General features: G+C 37.0%; 1 protein-coding gene across 1 annotated transcript in view; it reads right to left on the bottom strand.

The window, feature by feature from the left end:
- PRKN (parkin RBR E3 ubiquitin protein ligase) overlaps positions 1-18,942 on the bottom strand; it is a 717,498-nt gene that overhangs the window by 106,509 nt on the left and 592,047 nt on the right. Inside the window, exons 8-9 of the mRNA XM_065835898.2 lie at positions 15,343-15,404; positions 2,307-2,456 (exon numbers count right to left, since the gene is read on the bottom strand). Of these exons, the coding sequence (XP_065691970.1) occupies positions 2,307-2,456; positions 15,343-15,404 (212 nt within the window). The remainder of the gene's footprint in view (positions 1-2,306; positions 2,457-15,342; positions 15,405-18,942) is intronic.

Genomic DNA, 18,942 nt, shown 5'->3' with positions numbered 1-18,942 from the left:
CTGAATAATGGAATATTTATTTAGCTTCAGCCCCTGCTCTCCAGCTTATTCTCTGTTTGGTCTCTTCTGCCCCTCCTTTTTAAAAATGGCTGCTGCAACCCCTTTTCATTTACTGTCTCAACTTACTCCTGAAAACCTACTCCTCCTCCCTCCCTTGACCTATCTCATCAGCTAATCACAATCCTCGTCTCCTTGACAGTTGTTAGCTACCCTTATACTGCAGTTCAGACCTGGACAATCAGTTTGTTCTGTGCTACAGACAACTATTTTGGGTGACTAACAGACCCCTGATGTCAGATTATCTTCTGCTGTTAGCAATAAGTTATTAACTCTGAACTTTTCCCCAAGACAGGGGTTCAAATAACCCAAAAGAGACACAACATATCTAAAGTATAGCTTAAAGGATGACACAGATATTCATAGAGAATCTCCAGGTTTACATTGTCTTCCTTATTTCTTTGCTTACCAGCTTCAACAAGGAATATGTCTCTAACCCAGGCACTACCTTTTTCTGGATGAGCAAAAGGGATGTTCTTTATTTTGGGCCTTTTTTTGAGCTTGTAAATGATTGTGTGCACTCATGAGGAAGAGCAGAGCTTTGAAGTGGACATTCTTGGATTCCATAAAGAAGACTGAAAGGCCTTCACACTAAAAAAGGCCAGGTTTTGTCTGGGGAAAAAACCCCAACATAGTTTAACTTTCCAAATAGAAAATACTCAAAGTGACAACAGAAAACAGAGTAGAAATAAATAGCCTTCCTAACTGTCTTGGTGTCAAAGATTCAAACACATGCATTTTCACCCTGTTCCACTACAGATTCTGAGGAAAGGCCTTAATGTTACCAAAACCTAGATTATAAAAAGCCTCTTGCTTTTCATTTCGGTCTCAGTGAATTGTACCCCCTAATGTTCAAGATGTCACTTAGTCCAAAAGAAAGAGGAAGGTTAAACTCAAGGCTGCAGATGTGGTCACAAGAAAGCATAGCACAGAGTCCATGAAAGGAAACAAAGCAGTTTGCTAAACCAGGCAATACATCACTCCTTTATGCCATGTGCACTTTATTTACAGGGCATTTGCACGTACAGAATGATGATGAATGAAGCTGAAAAACACAGTTTGATTTTCATCACTTCAAGGCAGAGAGCAGAGCAAAAATTATTAGTGATTTTATCTTTTATGAACGGTCCCTAATAGTTAATCCAGAGGCACTTCTTTTTGTTTACTCATTCGTGTTTCTTATTACTTTCCCACCTTCTGCTTTATTTTATAGACCTATGTCTGCTGACTAAGTCTGGGAAGTACTCTGTTTTACATGCACCACTGCATGGAGAGATAGGAAGCTTTACCAAGGTCGACAGATGCTAACCTACCTATAGAAGACAAGTTAATTCTACTTCCTAGTTCAGCAAACTATTATTCTTCCATGGTATCAGCTTGGGCAACCTAAAAACTGCAGTAAAAAGTGCATTTTCCAAAATAAAGACAACAGCAAGAGCATGATAATATTTATAAATATAGATATTTTTCCCTTCTCTCATAGCTTGCATAGAATTCATTAATAATACCAACCATGGAAAACATCATTTAATCACTCTGACATAACATGTAATACGTTCTTTTATACACAGATTTCTCTCTACATAATTCTATTTCCCCCCAAAGCTTGGTTCTTGTAAAGTACTTGTTTTTTCTACTACCAAAACAATTGCTGATCCATATTATCTGACCTCTTAGGCAAAACATTTACAGTGTTATCTGCTTTTGTTTTCCAGAAATCCACCATTAATTTTGCATTCCCCCTGCTTAAAAGCAATTTTTATGAGAAAACAAAAAATATTTCTATATTTCTTTTCATCATCTATCTTAAAACACGTAATGTCACTACAGTATCACAGACTGGTCATTCTCTCTCTCCCCTTTTTCTAAGACTTACAAAGTTGCTGTTAATAAAAGAACGAATGGTTTGCTCAAGATCCTGTTCAATTTTGCTGAGTGCCAGGAGAAAAAAGTCAAAGTGCATCTGGATTGCCATTTGAACAGTTCAATTTCTTACTGTAACTACTCAGCAACTTCTTAAACCAATAAAGTGAAGAATTCTGGAAATTACATAGTTTATATGACAAAATCATCATTCCTCATCCATAGTGCTGTATTTAAATTGTTTGTTGAACTAAAGTATCCCACTATGGTATGGAGGACAACTCAGAGTCACTGATGGAAAAGGAAAAAACAATTTCCCCTCTTATTCTAACATTGTACAATATAAATTGTTTCTCCACCACTAGTAGGAAAATGTATGTTCTTACCCCACAGCCTATTCCGTTGCCTGGTTCACATACAATTTTCCTCACTCCTGGTTCAGGAAGCAAACCCGCTCCACAGCCAGGAGTGGGACACAGCACTCCTCCCATCTGCAGCACGCACTCCTCAGCCCCATAGCGCTGGTAGCGGTTGTACTGCAATACAAAAGACTGGTGTTAAACTTCTAAGAGTACACACACACACACGTAAACAACAAAAACCACCACAATCACCACCACCAAAAAAGCCACAAATTTTGAGCTTGAATCTGTCCTGCATAATCAAATCAACCCTTCTAAGGTCTCACATGCTAAGTTTGGGTTTTTGGTCAGAAGTCTGAAACTTCGCAGTGTCATTAAATTGGGTGTCACTCTGCTACAGCTCACATCATACACATTGTTTTCCAACTCACAACTATCATTTTCATCACCAGAAAATTGTGTTGGATATTAAAATAAAGAAAACAGTAGACTGTTTCTGTAAGTAACCTGAAGAAATATTGTATTGCTATAAGAATTATTATAAACGCCATAAATATAATCCAATCAGAGATACTCATCAATGTTGTATACAGATTGAAAAGAAACCCACAAAAGAACCCCAAGGATCTATAGCAGTATAATGTTTTAGAGATAAGGGGTTGTAAAAACTGCCCAGCCAACTTTATTTTCAAAATAAAATTCATGAAACTAATTGGCACAATAATTCTCTGATATAATTTTTTTTCAACGTTAGATGTATTTTTTTCCAGAGTCTTCCAGGAAATGTTAATTGTTTTTGCTATGGAAATGTTTCCTTTTTCATGATGGAGACACTGACACACAGCAGTATTAAATAACATGCTCGCTGTATCCTCACTAACAAAAACACCTACTCTAAAAAGATTGATGCCATTGCAATAACATTCCCTGGTCTAACTTAGCTTGCTTTCAGCCAGAGATAAGCTGAGCTATTTATGTTCTGCGTACATGTAAATCACGTCCACTCTCGGGTTCTGCATTGGTGCAGTTCCACACCAGTGGCTATATAACCATTGTAAACCAGGCTTCAGATTCACCTATAAATCTGGCCTACTGTAGAGTGAAATAAGTGAAAGCATTTGGTCCTAACAGCCCCAATGAAAACAGGAAAATCAAAAAGGCCAAAGGGGAAGGGAGTAGGATGAATTTTCTCCATGACTGGAATGACTTTATGGTGTGCTAAAGGAACAAAACAGAGCTTTATGTTGTAGCACTCACAACAGTAATTAGTGCTTCATAAACTTTTATCCCATTACTGCTCATTAAAACCTTGTTCCCCCTTGTTTTTTTGGTTTGTTTGTTTGGTTGGTTATTCTCTTTCTTTCTTTCTTTCTTTACAAATGAAAAATTATTTCTCCAACCTGTACTCCTCTGCAAAAAACTCACACAAGGAAAACTGAAGCATTAGGACCAAAACCTCATACACAAAGCATCCAAAGAAGTATTATGAATTACAAAGTCAGTGGTTCCACTGCATATTTTCTTGGTACATTTAAGATTCTTCTGCAAATGTTGTGATGACATGTCTTGTTACACTGAGTTTTTAAAAATAGTATACAAATTCTTGAAACACTGTAATATATAGACAAAAAAGTGTTGTATCACAGACAAAAAAATTTACCAAATTGAAGGTATCCACCTTTGTCAATTAACAAAGAATCCAAATAAACTTCCTTTCAAAAGAAAAGCAAGACCTAAAAAGAGAGAAAGCCTTCAAAACATCACTCGGTGTATTAACAGCCAGAAATCCCGAATTAAGGATCCTGGATCTGGAAAATATCTGGAAATGCACAAGACATATCTGCAACATCTCCCTGAAAGCAAGGCCTCAACAAGTCAACTGGTGCTTTTCTATGTTATTATCATGCTCGAACCTATACTACTGGCATAAATATTTAACATTGGACTCTATTTTTCAGCAAAGTTTGTGATCCTTTCACTAAATACATGCTGAACAGAAATCTGAATAACCGCAGCTGCAAAACTCTCTGATGACCTTATTTGTCTTCAGGACAGAGACTGGACCTGAAGGTCAGGATGGTGATTGTCTTACTGTGTTAAAAGGGAACTTTGTGCTGAATGTGGCATTATTAGTAGCTCCTCATTACAGAGGCAAACACCACTGACACTGTAGTTGAGATTCTGTTGACATTTCCATTGTAAATTCTCAGCTGGTAAAAAGGATATGCTTTCCATTCATTAACTGTGAAATGACATGGAGAGATTTCTTCCATCTTCTCTCCTTCTTTTTTCCCCTTTTTTTCATACACAAAAATGGAAGACAGTTAAGATGGGAATCAACCTGCCTTGTTAGAGAAAATTACAGAAAGGCAATGTCCAGTCTGCTTACTGGCAAGGTGGACAAAGTCGTCACATTCTGACCAACATATTTGATATTTTATACTGGTTCAGAACAGGACTTATGCCAGATCAGTATACCACTCTCATCAGTGATTTTCACACTACAAAAGTAAAAAAAATAATCAATTTGAACACAAGAAAGATCCAACTAAATGCATTTGCACATCCCGACATCTAGTTACCAGCCTGTTTTCTAACTTAAAAGTCCAGATACCTTTATAAGATGTCATTTTCTAATTTATTTTTCCTTATGCTTGTACACAAGCTCACTTGAAACCCAGCAACCAACAAAAACATGTAGTAGCAGAACATTTACACAAGGGGTGTCAAACTCATTTTCACCGGGGGCCACATCAGCCTCGCTGTTGCCTTCCAAGGGCCAAATGTAATTTTAACTGTTAAAATACCCCTGGTGTAAACATTTGCTGCCATAACACAGTCATACATTACACACGTGGATTTATATTCTTTATTCAGTGGCCTGAAATAAAATTACTCACTTGACATTGATGGTGCATTTATAAGAGCTTTGCAAAGGACCAAAACACTTATTTATGAATTATTAATTCACTATTTGCATACATTGACAGATTTTATCTATTAAAGGCATTTTCTCCTATATACCACAGCTATACATATCACACAGGACTGATGCAATCAACATGCTTAAAGCAAGTCAATGTCTTTGGAACTCAGGATTTATTTTTGATCATGTCTGGATGAGATACTTCAGGATATTACAGAAGACAGTCACTACTGGTTTACCTCAACTCTTATTCTTAACTGGAGATTTAAAGTAGGATTCCTTTAATTTAGTTTGGATTTCTGCAGTGATGATGCCTATAGTTGCAATGGTTGCTCAGACTCCTTTTATAATTAACACAAGACATAGGATGAAAGTTGTATTTTCTCTTTTAGGTTTGTTCATCAGCATGAGGAGGACTGAGCCCTGAAGTGACCTGTTCTATCAGTAGTAAAGAGAGATCAGACAATTTGCTAGATATTGACACCTGAAGTTAGGTGACTCCCACAACAGCTGCTTCAGTTCCAGTGATTCTGATCCTAAGTCACCTGGCCTAAGCTGTTTTTTGAAACTAAGGCTTAGGTACCTAAATAGCTTAGACTGTGAACCACCTCACACAATTTTAGCTGTTTAGAAATTAAACATCTAACCTGAACAAGTCATATAGGCTCTAAATATATAGAATGAGAAGAAACAAGATCCCAAGAAAATTATTTATTCTGACTTACATGTGATGTCTAAGATAGGTAGGATGAATCATCCTGTGGAAGTGCTATAGCTGAAGCTGAGAAACCTAACTTAGGCTAGATATCTAACACATAAATAGCTGTCATTAAATGATTAATCTCTCTCTTCTGTACATTCAGAATATTTCACAATATCTATCACTCTATTATCAAAGTGCCTCCTATTTAGACATGCACTTATCATGCGTAAAATGGTTGTGCATGCTACAGGGAGGAAAAGTATCTCCAATTATTTTTACGAAAAACCTCTTTGAAAGTTTAATATATGGGTAACTTGACTGAACTGGCATTCATGGCACCTGATTTCAATTCCTGGCAGCAGCACAGCCTTCCTGTGGTTTTCACGTAAGTCACTTAATCTGTGCTTCTCATCAGTTCCCCATTTGTAAAGAGGCAGAATGATACTTGCTGATTTCACTGTAGTGTTAAGAGGCAAAGTCCATTAATAGTCATGAGGACATCAAATACTATGGTAATGAGGGGCATAAAATTACACAGAAATCACCAGCTGTCTACTGCTGCTAGAAAGCAGCTTTTGAGCAAAGCCTTTGAGGCAGTTATATGGTACTGTAATAAGGTCCTCAGAAACACAGGTAGGTAAATAGTTGTGGGATTCACCATAGAAGTATGTGTTTCAATGCTTATTTGAAAAAAAAGAGACTTACTCCGAATCAGTGGTGTTAAGATGGCTAAAGGTATATGACGAACACTTTCTTCATTATTTTTTTTCTCAGAAACATGAATCCTGTTGTGAACCTTCCCTTGTTTGTGAATTGTCCCCGTCAACCCAAATCTATGCTTTTTGTGGAATAACATTTTGAGTGGAAAACATTCCCAGCTCTACTTATGGTATTTCAACCATATTATCATGAAGTTCTTTTCTGCAATCTTTTCTCATAAAGACTTGTCATGGCCTTTAGAAATTATTTTTATAAATGACTAAAAAATATAGTATCACATAAACACAGAGACTAGATAATTGTAAACATTTATTCCCTGCTCCCCACTTTCCAGACTGAAATGGTTGCACTTGAGCCTTAGAATGGTACTGCGCTTTCAACCAGTGGACATTCAATCATTTGATGTTGCAAAACAAGGGTTATATAGATAAAATCATTGGGCTAACACAGGCATAAAACAGGCTTAACTATGGATTGCAGTCTTTAAATTGAGATTCAGATACTAAGACAAAACTGAAATGAACCTGGATGCACAAAACTCTTGCAAAATACACTTTGTGAACACAATGATTCCATGCCATGTTATTTAATTTGCAAGTTATGCTTTACTATCATAGAATAGTTTAGGTTGGAAGGGGCCCTAAAAGATCTTCTATTCCAATCCCCCCTGCCTTGTGCTATTTTAATTTTGCATTTACACTTCGGGCAGAGTTTTGTGTTTTGTTTTGTTTTGTTTTTTCCCCCATAAACCTAAAAGTATCTGCCCAGTAGAGGACAAAAGTTTAACAGTAGATGTAAAGCCAAAATTTCTAATCTCTGAAAGGTAATTCAATTACTTGTTTCTTTTAACTGCTTGTAACTGTCTCAGAGGAAAGAAAATCTACTTTCTGGAGTCAGATTGTTTTTACTGCTGCTATAAATCAAATAACCATCTGCATGCTTCAAAATTAGATTGTGGAGGCTATTAGTCCGTAATGTAGACTAAGCACTTTATTTATAATACACATACAGAAACCACAAGAATTAGTTCTGTAATGTAATTAGGCAACTTAAAGTACAAACTCCTTAGTACTCAGTGGACTAGTAAAAATACTTACAAATGTGTCATTTAAAATATAGATTAAAAAGAGATGGACTGACACGGCTCTCCACGGAGCATCCTTACTTTATTTTTCCTGAGTTACTATGTTCATCTTCCGGCCATTGGTAGGATAGGAAGAGCAGGTTCAGAGCATCAGCTCCTTCTTGTTTCCACAAGAGCATCACATAGGAGACCAGAAAGAGAATTATAATCTAGAGGGCTACAATTTGCCTGACTTTGGAAAGTCATGTAAAATTGAGTAAGGCAGTCTCAAGAAAATATTTAGGTAAGAAACCCCTGATTGGACCAATACAACACAATTCATGGACAAAATCAAACAGGAGTAGAGAGTGGGAAAGGCTGCAGTTTGCAGAATTATATGGAAGAAAGCACAAGGTGAGGAGTATGAAAATAGAAAATAAAGAATATTGAGAAGAGAGGATACTGGAGCAGTTTATATTGGAAATAAAATGGAATATATCAGAGGCAATATGATGCAATGAAGAAAGTGGACTAAGTACAGTGTATGTCTTGGCACTGTATTTACAAATGAAGATTCCCTGAATTAGATCCTGGCTCCCAGAAATTCCACTTCTCAGGTCACAAGAGTGAATACATGGATATTCCATGAAAGCAGATCAAAGTCATCCACGAGACAGAAGCAGTCCCATCTTCTGCATCCGCCTGAAACCCTGAACACTGGGGTTCAAATTTTCCCTCTGAATTTAATAAAAGCTGGGCAGAAGAGAATTCCTTTGTTTCAAGAAAAACTCAAATTTTTTATTATTGGTAGTTTTTACAGACAAGTAAACAAATGAAAATTCGGGTCCAACAAAAAATGAAATTTTTTTTTTGGTTTTGACAGAAGAATATCCTTTAAATTAGTTTTGATCACAAGTATGTTCTCCTTTCTTACTCCCTATTTTTATTTCAGCTGTGGAAAAACAACAACAAAAAATTACTTGTATTTGGCTAGTGCACAGGCAACAACTTAAAAAGGCAGTAAGAAAGCAGAGATTCTCTGCCTATGGCAAAAACTCAAAGAGAATAAAGTTCTGATAATCCAGGTGAGACGAACCTGAGGAACTCCAACTACCTCTGAAGTTAGGGAATAAGGTGGTTAGGAGACATTAAAAGCACAGAAAGAAAAGAGAGGCACATCACTGGCCATATGAAATTGCAAGTCTGTAAAGTTTGTTGTGTAGTTCTAGCTAGAAAAAAGCTGGTGTAAAGAGGATCAGGAGTTAAACGAAGTAGCTCAGTTTTAGAGAGAGAGAGAGCAGATCACAGAATCACAGGATGGTGATGACAAATTCAAAAGGTGAGCCAAATGAGATGGACAGAAATTAGACATCAGACAGAAAAGTGGAAGAAACTGGGAGATGTATGTAGGTATCACTGACACTGAGTAGCAGCTGAAGCCAGGGGCCTGGGTAGGAAAGCACAGAGCTGTAAGGAAGTATACGTGTAAAGATACAGATCTGAGAATACTAACAAAATCACTCTTGTTTAGTAACTATGAACTGGAGAAATTTAGTGAAAATGTATTCTTTCTTTTTTAACTGCATGTGAATTATCGAGAAGTAACTTACATTTTTTCCAAGTGTAGTTATCAAAAAATCTTGACCCACAAATACTTCAGAAGCACCTTGTTTATCATATTTGACAATTTCCTGCACTAAACTCAGCTGATTAATTAGAATTGTCACATGACATTACTTCTGCCTGAATGGGTAAATATGTATTAATTAGTTTACGACTGACTTTAATATTCTGTAGCATATACTTAAAAAATTCCTCTAGCAAGTATTGCAAGCAAAAAAAAAAAAAAAAAATTTCCCCTTGCCACACACATGTATAGTATACAAATGCCTTTAAAACCTCAATTAACGTTAAAGGATTTCTGTCCATACTGCATTCTTTTAATACTAGGTTTCTATATCTCCTGATGTTTCAGCTCACAGAAAGACTTCACACAAGCCCACACTACCTTTGACTAGCATGGTGAATGTGCATCTGCAGATTTTGAAAACAGGGTATTCTTTTGCATAAGTTTTCCCCAACTGGCAAGGAAATGTGGAAAAAACAAAGGAGTACCCCAAAAAGGAGTGCCCTCATTCATGCTTGTTCAGATTCTAGGGACATAAATGCCCACAACATTTCTAAAGAAAAAGTGAGCAGTGATAGGAGTTGCAGTAGCACCTGATAGGAGAGATCTGTTAAAATTGATCATACTGCTGTCAAAACATCAAGAAACTGGCCAATACATTCTGCAAAGTTGTCAGATCAGATGATATAGCAGGGAAGAGTAGCTATACATTACTTGGCAGCTTCTTTTCCTGCCACCAGCATGTCACTGGCTTCATCTGTGGTGTGACCTGTTGGGGGCACTCAGGTACAGCAGCAGATTGCTTGTTCTTGCGTTATTTGCTTTCCCTTTCAGCCTTCAGATGTAGCTGCTATTTTATTCATGAATCACAATATTCCATTTAAACAATTAAACAATGTTTTTATTACTTTGGGGAGAAGAAGGAAGTTTCTCAGAGAGTCATTAGGGAGACTCCGTACCAATTCACTGCAAGTCATTTTGCTATGTTGGTATATAGTAGTGTTTAGGTCTGAATTAAAGCATTCTCTCTGCTGTCTCTGGCACTGGCTTGCTGAATTACCTGCCTTCCACTGTATTTGGACAGAGCCCATATTTTGTGCATCTTTAACATATTTTTGTAAGCAGCTTGTATTATCGCCACTTGTAGAACCATTTGCATTTACTTGCAGAGACAGCCAGCCTGACAGTGCAAATGGCTACTGCAAGAGACTAACTTTCTTATATTGTGCTACTTTTCAATAAATCTTTCATCCCAATCCTGAGTGCATCTCAGGTACCTGTGAACTGAAGCAGTCAGCCAGCAGGTTGGACTGCATCCATTATGCTAGGGGGAAAAGATGGATTATGAACAGTGAGATCAAATTGCAAGAAAAGGCTTGGCAGAGCTAAAGACAGTTGAAAAGCTTCAGGCTTTCCCCTTCCTGGGGCTGCACGTCCAGGGGAATCTCCTTGCCTTCTAGAGACCTTTTGCACCAGAAGAGTCTGTGAAAATGAAGTCCAAAACAAACCAATCAAAGATGTTTTTAGAGACTTGTCTAGGTCAGACTCCCCGGCAGCACCTCAAAGCATCAGCTATCAAGTTGGGTAGCAATCTGTTGCTAGATGCATTTGTGTTAGATATTATGCCAATTACTCCGGAAGCTGGTTTTATGTGGTAAGTTAGGTATCCACAATGCATATCATGCACCAAGGAAGCTTGTACTCTTCTATTTTAGCACAAAGAATATGAGACCTCTTTCCATGAAGTCTAAAAATGATATGCTCTTTAAAAACTATCTTGTTGTGACCAACTAAACCTTAAAAGATAGACTTGCCAGCTGAAATGAAATTTCCCATAATGTACATTCCTGAGGGAACAGAAAACACGGGAGTTTTCCATGTCCAGGAGACTACTGAGAAGTCTGACTGTTTGAAGAACAGTTTTGTTATTCTACAACTCCTTTTAGGAAATATTAGATGAATCAGCATCTCTTCACACATCAAGTTAAACACAAAGTCTTTTTTTCTCGGCATTAGTTTTCCTTCAATGCTTAGGTTTAGATAAAGAAACATTTCACTTAGATAGTCAGATAGATAGGCAGACATATCTCCAAGTGCTTTGATCCTGTATTTGGACAAAACCCCTCTTAAAAGACATCAACAAAACTGATATCTGGTCAGTACTTACAGGAAACAAATACTTGATGAACAAAATGTAGAGGCCAGGGTTTTGTATTTGGAATAGTTGCTTGCCAACCGAAACTTGGTTGATAAAGGTAAGAGAGTTGGTGAAGCAGACTTCTTTAAGGCACTTGTCTTGCTGCCATCTGGCATTTTAATTCATTGTCTAGAGTGATACAAAATTAACATGCCATTTGCACCATTAAGAGGATGAAAATTTAGCTATCTGGCATGACTATAAGTAAAATGTAACTGTAAATAGGCAATCATTATTAAGCAGGTGTTTCCAAAAAAGTCCAGAAGGCATTGATTCTTGGCCTCATGCCACCTAAAAGTTTTATCAATGACTTAGAAGAAAACCAAGAACATAGAACATCAGTGATACAGCTTGTAACAATTTGAGAAGAGGAACTAATGAACATGTAACATTGATGGTTAAGTTTATGCTACAAGCATATCTGAACAGTTGGTAAACTGAGTTTAAGCAAACAACTTTTCAGGACAGTCACATGTTTTTTTTTTTTTTCTAGGAACAAACTATTACCCACAACTACAAAACGGAATTTCTGTCTGGGAAACAGTGTGATGGACCATGAGCTGAATCTGAGCTGTGTCCATCCATGCCCAAAAGCGCTAAGGCAATTCTTCGATGAATAAACAGAAATCTCTAGAAGAAAATTTTTATTCGTTATTGGGCAGCCACTGGTTTAACTGGAACCCACAAGTTCCAGTGGGAATGTCCACTTCAAAGAGAAAGGTTCCTTCATTCTGTCTGAAACATATTTACCTGACAGTCTAACTGACAGACTCCCTTTCGCTGTATAAGCAATTTTTCAGTCCTGTTTCGGGGGTATGGTGGCTTTTCCTGGGTTGCATTCATAGGTTGAAGCCAATCTTTATTATGATGATAACCTATTGCCTTGTAACAGGACAAAGGGAAATGTAAAGGACACTGAGGAATGGGAAATATACAATGTAGGGAACATGCTGGTTCTGCTGGAGTGGTAGAAAGAAAAGAGGCTGGGAATTTTTTATCTTTTGCTACTGAGAGGTATAATAGGATCTAATGTCTGCAAGTGATTTGTAAACAAAGAATGGATGTTTTTTGAAGCAATATATTCCAGTTTAAAGAAGAATTAATCCAAGAAAGTCATGTAATGTGTATTCTAAGGGAGATCAGAACAGATTATCACAATAGTCCATTCTGCTTTTATAATCTAGCCTTAAGTACATAAGCATTTTAAAAATAAATCAAGATTGGATATGAAGCAGTAGCATGTCCCTATTATTCTTTGACTGTTGCTTGAAATGGAAGAAAATATATGTTGGTTGATAATACTGAAATTTTAAGCAGTCTGAATAAAACAATGTTACAATTATTTTTTTTTTTTCTATCTAACATGCATGTTGACAGAAAAAGAGATACTTTAGATCTTTTCAAAAAGCAAATATGTAACTAAATAAATATAAGAAATCATTAGATAGCCATGTGAATAACGATTTTGTCCAAAATTACTTCATTTCTATGTAGTTGATTATTTTTTTTTTTACCTTGGCTTTGCACCAGCTTCTCCTTAACTATCAAAGTGTGTGCCAACTTCAAGCAAGAGCTACTGTGGTCATTAGTAGACTTATGATAACAATGCTTTTGTAGGGACAGAACATAATTTCAATATTCCTTATACTTGTATGAGTTTATGGGATAATTCAAGCCTCATGGCAATCCTCACAAATTCAAAGACATTAGTTAAGACCAAGTGATAACCACTGTATCTGAATAACCTGTTAGTGTAGCCAGTTTCGGAGAAAGGAAAATATTTATAGGTCAGACCTGTCCTGCAAAACAACTTTCCATCTGCATAGCTTTATGCTCCTAATGCATGATGACAAAAAATTTTCATCTCTTTAAGTGTATTCAATACAGAAAGGAGTAATTTCATTATGAAAATCCAAAATAATACCAAAAATATTTCAAGTGGCAAAAATACTGTGTTTATTTGATTAAAGAGGCTTTCCTCATCAAACTTTTCTATTCTCTTCAAGACTTCTGTTATCATATGACAGAAATTAATCATCTTGTCTCTTGTGGTTCCTTGTGGTTTACATCATCCCACTTGTGAAGTTTGTATATCACATAATTTAATACTCTCTTAGTGCAAAGGTGTAAGGGTGAGTGCAACAAAAAAAGTATTATGATTACATAAAAAATATTAAATGTAACATTTCCTAATGTCTGAATTCTTCATTTGCACTCTTAGCTCCTTCAGCTTTAATTTTTATTTTTACCACTTTGTTTTCTAAAAAGCAAACAAACAAACAAAAAAAGTAGCCCATCAAATTATATTTTTCTGTTAACAGTCATTAACAAGGCTGAGGTCTACAAATCCATCCTCAGAGCTCTGCCAGTAGAGCCATCACAATCTGTCTGGTTCAGCCCTCTCCTTCATACTCACAGTCTCTTGGTTTAGCTATTCTTGACTTTTTCTTCAAGTCTCTTCTTTTGTCCCACTCCTCCCACTCTGCTGAGCTTAACCTCCTTGTGAAGCTCCTTAAGTACAGATCTTCCTTTCTTTACCAGTCTCTTTAGCCAATTTCCATATTGGGTCATTCCCTTCTAGTCCTTGGTCCCAGCTCCTTGTCAGACCCTTATCCCCACCATTCTGGTTTCTACTCCCTCTTCCTTCACCAGCCAGCACCATCTCCCCAGTGTTCCAAACCTTCATCTTACTCTGCCCTCCATTTGTCAGCTGGCTCTAACCTGTCTCTTGGCCCCATCAGTCCTGGTCATAATTTCTTTTATTTCCCCTTTCTAAATGCACAGTCTCACTAGATTACTGCTTCCAGTATCTCCTTTGGCCCATTCTGTTTTCTGTCTTTGTCTTTTGACTTTCTATAACAACTGAAGCGGGGGCCTTGTGGACGAAAACTGAAAGTCTAGAAAATGTACTAGCAGCCTTAACTGCAATAAAAAAAGGGACAGTGACATGGAAAGGAGAAGCAACAGGGTGTTCTTGACAATATAATCTGATCTAAAAACTAAGAAACCAGACTTTGAATTAACTCTCCAGGAGCTGTTCCCACCTCTGTCACAGCCTTCATATAACCTTGTGCAAGTCCCTTAGTGCAAGATTAAAAGACGTATTAAAAGACACAGATATTCTCATGTACAACACACTAACGCTGAGCTTTCAAGGCTCTCAGTTCCTAGTACCTGCAACTCTGTGTCAGGCAGATAGGCTTTGTAACCAGTATATTAGGAGAGATACTTCAGAGACAAAGACAGCTTGAATTTCTGTAGCTTTCAGCATTTGAAAACTCAACTTCTCTCTCAAAATGTAAGGCTATTTTCTCAACATGTCTCTACATTAATTTCATTATTGACAAAATATCAACTATGACCATCTTGTGAGTATTGTAAAGCATACTTCAGTTCTGCTTTCCTAACATTACTCTACAGAAATAGTTTTCTGAGTGCAAAGCACAACTATAAGTATGAATGAAAAACACACCTTTAAAGAGAAAAAAGGCCACAAAAAGAGATGAATATCACCAGTAGCTTTAAGTATCAATCCCTTAGTCAGATTGTTTGTCTATCTGCTGTTTTAGAGAGGCTGTTTACTGCTGTAGTCGAAAGCTGAAAAGCTGTGGCAGATAGCAGATGTACCAATTAATAACCTGTCAAGGCTGATGGATAGAATGAAAAAAAAATCTCACGTATATCTCCTGTGTGTTTTTTTCCCCCACATTTCAGGTCATTGGGGGTCATGAGATACACTCTGCCTCCCTGGAGAGAGACAAAACTGTCTCATTAGTGTCTATCTTTCATGACATTAAGATGCTGCCTTTGAGATGCTAACTCACCTGTTCTTCTCCCAGAATCCTGAAGTGATGAAGCTCTTTAATCAAGGAGTCTGGACAGCCAGCTGTTGGAACGAAACAAAAATAGGCATTTTAGAGCTTCCTGTCAGCTCAGTTTTATCATAAGATACATGGATGCAGAGAGGATAGAATATACAGATTACTTTAGATAAAGAAGATTAGAAAGATTAGCCATGGTTCTGCAGGCACCAGAATGCTGAAAACCATCTATCAAATAATCCTTCCACATTTCCGAGCATGCTACCAAGAATGCTTAGAAAGGTTATATTCCAAACATTTTAGCCCTTTACCCAAAGGACTACAAACAAAAGCAAGATGAAAAGGGCAGTGCTATCTGCCAGATACTGTCAGCCCCTTCGTGTAAGCCAAAAAGCCTGTTAAAAGAGGATCTCACATTAAAACCTTGGAGCTGGCCAAAGCTGAATTCTGATTCACACACCAGCTTTGGACTCATTTCTAAGTGTAATACAGGCTTTCCCTGATTCCCTGGAGGATTTCATAGGCTCTGCAGATCCCTTTACTTTTGGCTGTCACAAATGTAACCCATTGCAGAAATATGTAGGTGTCACTCACAGGTGTAATACACAAACCAATTATGCAGGCAGGGGAGCAATTTGCCAGAAGTCTGCGTTCAGCTGCTATAGACTTTCCCATCTGTACCAGCCAGTAAGAAAGAACATGTCTTGCTAGATGCCGTGCACTTTACTGAACTTTTCAGACTGTGATTACCTTCCTGGTGATGAAACTGAAGGCTGCTACTCACTTTTGTACACTACTGGACTCATTTCTGGCAAGAAATAGATGTGCAGAATTTGAAAGCAACCTGGGCTTTATTCTTCTTACCATAAACAGAAGTATCTGCTTGCAAACAGAGAAAATTCCTGAAAGTGATTTAAGAGCACGGTTCTCCTCAGAACATGGGAGGAATTATGATTTTTATCAACCTGTTTTTATGCTGATGCAACTACAAATAGTTACCTCTCACTCTTAATGGCTGCCATTTAAAGGATGCAAATGAATTGGAGACAGTTGTCAGGAAATCTCCATCAGCACTGTGGCTTCACTGAAAGCCAGAGAGGCATGGCCTACACTCACAACTTCTGTTGGCATAGCTGTCTTAGGTATACAAAGGCAAAAGCCTTTATACTTGGAAGCAATGTAACTAAAAAAGGCAAAACCCCCACTACACATACAATTATACTAGTACAAGTCTTCTGCTGGTATAACTTTTTCTTATTTAGGGGACTGATTTAAATGAAATTCAAATCAGCTTCTTGCTGTTGAATGCTTTATCTCCATTCAGAGGAGGTACAGGTGGAGAACGCATCATTACTGTTAGAGTTAGGCTATGGTTGGATTTGATGATCCTGAGGGTCTCTTCCAACTGAAATGATTCTATAAATGCAACTTCATCACCAAACCCTTTTAAAGGTAGCCAAGGATTAAGGTGGCCAAGGTTTAAGCATATGGTAAGAATTATCTATTAATGGCCTGTCTCTTATTAAATAATAATATTTATCCCCATTTAATAAAACCTATGATATTCTCATATGCTTCTTTCCACCCACCTCTTCCCTCCTCTCGCGCACAAGGATATTAACGCATTTGAATGTGTGAGTTTTAGCTCCAATTGATTCTTTCTTAATGAGTTTTTATTCTCCTCAAATTCCATGAACACAACTCCTGTATCACCTTTAATTTTTTCTCTCCTCATTTCTCCCATGCTTAGACTCTCAACTATTTATTCTGGTTTTTTTTGTTCTAAATGTACTTAAAATTGTCCTTACTGGTTCCACCACAGAACCACTGATATGCAGTATTTTTCTGTCCACTTTCACTGAGATTTACATCTCCATCTTCCAGGTCATCCAAACCCTGAATGTACCAGCTCTCACTGTCTAACTTCTTGACCTGAGGCCTGACTTGTAGTCCAGTGCTGTTGACTTCTCTGTGTTTCGCATCAGAACTCACTGCATAAAACATGGTTCCTCTCTCTTACCCTCAAATCCCCACGTAATTATTAATTTTTCTCCACGTGTAATTTTCCCTGAAAATATCTGCATTGTTTGTATATTGCTATAGAAATTTCTAAGTGTAGATAATAATTATGATTTCATGTAATACTGCGTGTTAATCTTTAACAGATGTTTTTTAGCTTTGTAATACCAACTAAACTGCTTTCTGCTTGTCCCTGCTTTTTGCAGCCTTTACAGCTGCTTCTTCAATGAACCGTTTCTTTCTTCCTTCTTATGCTTTCAATTTATTATTCACTAAATCCCTTAAGACTGGAAAGTTTACTTTTTCTTGCCTATTAAGAACTTTTGCCCTTTCCATTCTCCTTGAAATCATATTTCCTGAATGCCTATTTCTCCCAGAAATCCATCCCACTCTTCCCTCATCCATAATTTATACAATCTCCCTTATAGGAACTGCTTACATGCATCCTCTCTTTCTTCCATGCTAGACACTATAGACACTTTGGAACGAAGGATCTTTGTAAAAAATGTGTAAAAGTATGAAGATATATATAGAGAGAGACATATATACATATGTATATGCTTAAGCGTTACTTGTTGTCCACTGCTGCATCCTTTTCCCAACACAATATTTTGTATAATCTATTTTTCAGAGGCTCGCCCAATGTAGTTTTTAACCGTTTCATAGTCTGGACTTTCACTAGATCTTGAAATCTGATTATGCAAGAGATCCTGATGTTACTAGCAAAGAAAGAGAAGAAAGAGCTTAAAAGTCATGTCACTGTTGGCATGATGCTTTCCAGCAACAGTGAGTTCGGAGAAGTCAAACATGTGCAACATTGACTTATACTGACACACTTAAACAGTCTGCTGTCTGTAAGAAGTCCTTTCAGATCTTTACATTGCAGAAGCACTAATTCGAGGAAACAACTGAAATTATTATTGTCGAACAATAATTTGACAAAAAAATGGAAATAAAGAAGAAACTTGGAAAACAACAAAAAAATGGAAACTTCTTCCTTTTTTTTGGGATATTTCTGGATGTGTTTCTGATATTTGCTATTTCTACTATAATTTCTTCTGTTCTGTAAGAAGACCTTTGCAAAACATGCTCCAGCACTTGGACCCATTTTTACTAAGTATCTGGAGTTTTGAAAAAGTCTTGGATGATGTTAAATTGCACTGTGACTAGAGACAAAGGTTATAGACAATTAACTGTTCCATAAATAAAGAGAGATTTAAAAATACCTATTCTGTTGAAAAGCGTTAAGAACTATTTGTCACCTGACCCACAAAACTACCCATACATTCATCAACATATTAATGTATATGCAAACACACATGACAACATGAAAATTATTACGAGTACAGCACCCAAATAGTTCCCTGGTAAACTGTGCACAACAATGATTAAAATAAAAACGTATTTTCTAAGTCTCTGATGTGCAGCTAGTGCATGCCACATGAAGTAAATAATCCACACTTTACAGATTTCTTCTATTTTGTATAGAATGCTTTGAGGATCAGTTTTTCTGCTCCCTGTAGTACAGAAACCCTTATAATCAATGGTCTCAACAATTATTGAAACTGTCCATTTCCTTTTTCC

This window comes from Patagioenas fasciata, chromosome 3 (assembly GCF_037038585.1).
Source record: "Patagioenas fasciata isolate bPatFas1 chromosome 3, bPatFas1.hap1, whole genome shotgun sequence".
Lineage (NCBI taxonomy): Eukaryota > Metazoa > Chordata > Aves > Columbiformes > Columbidae > Patagioenas > Patagioenas fasciata.
This window is presented reverse-complemented; position numbering and strand designations above follow the sequence as displayed.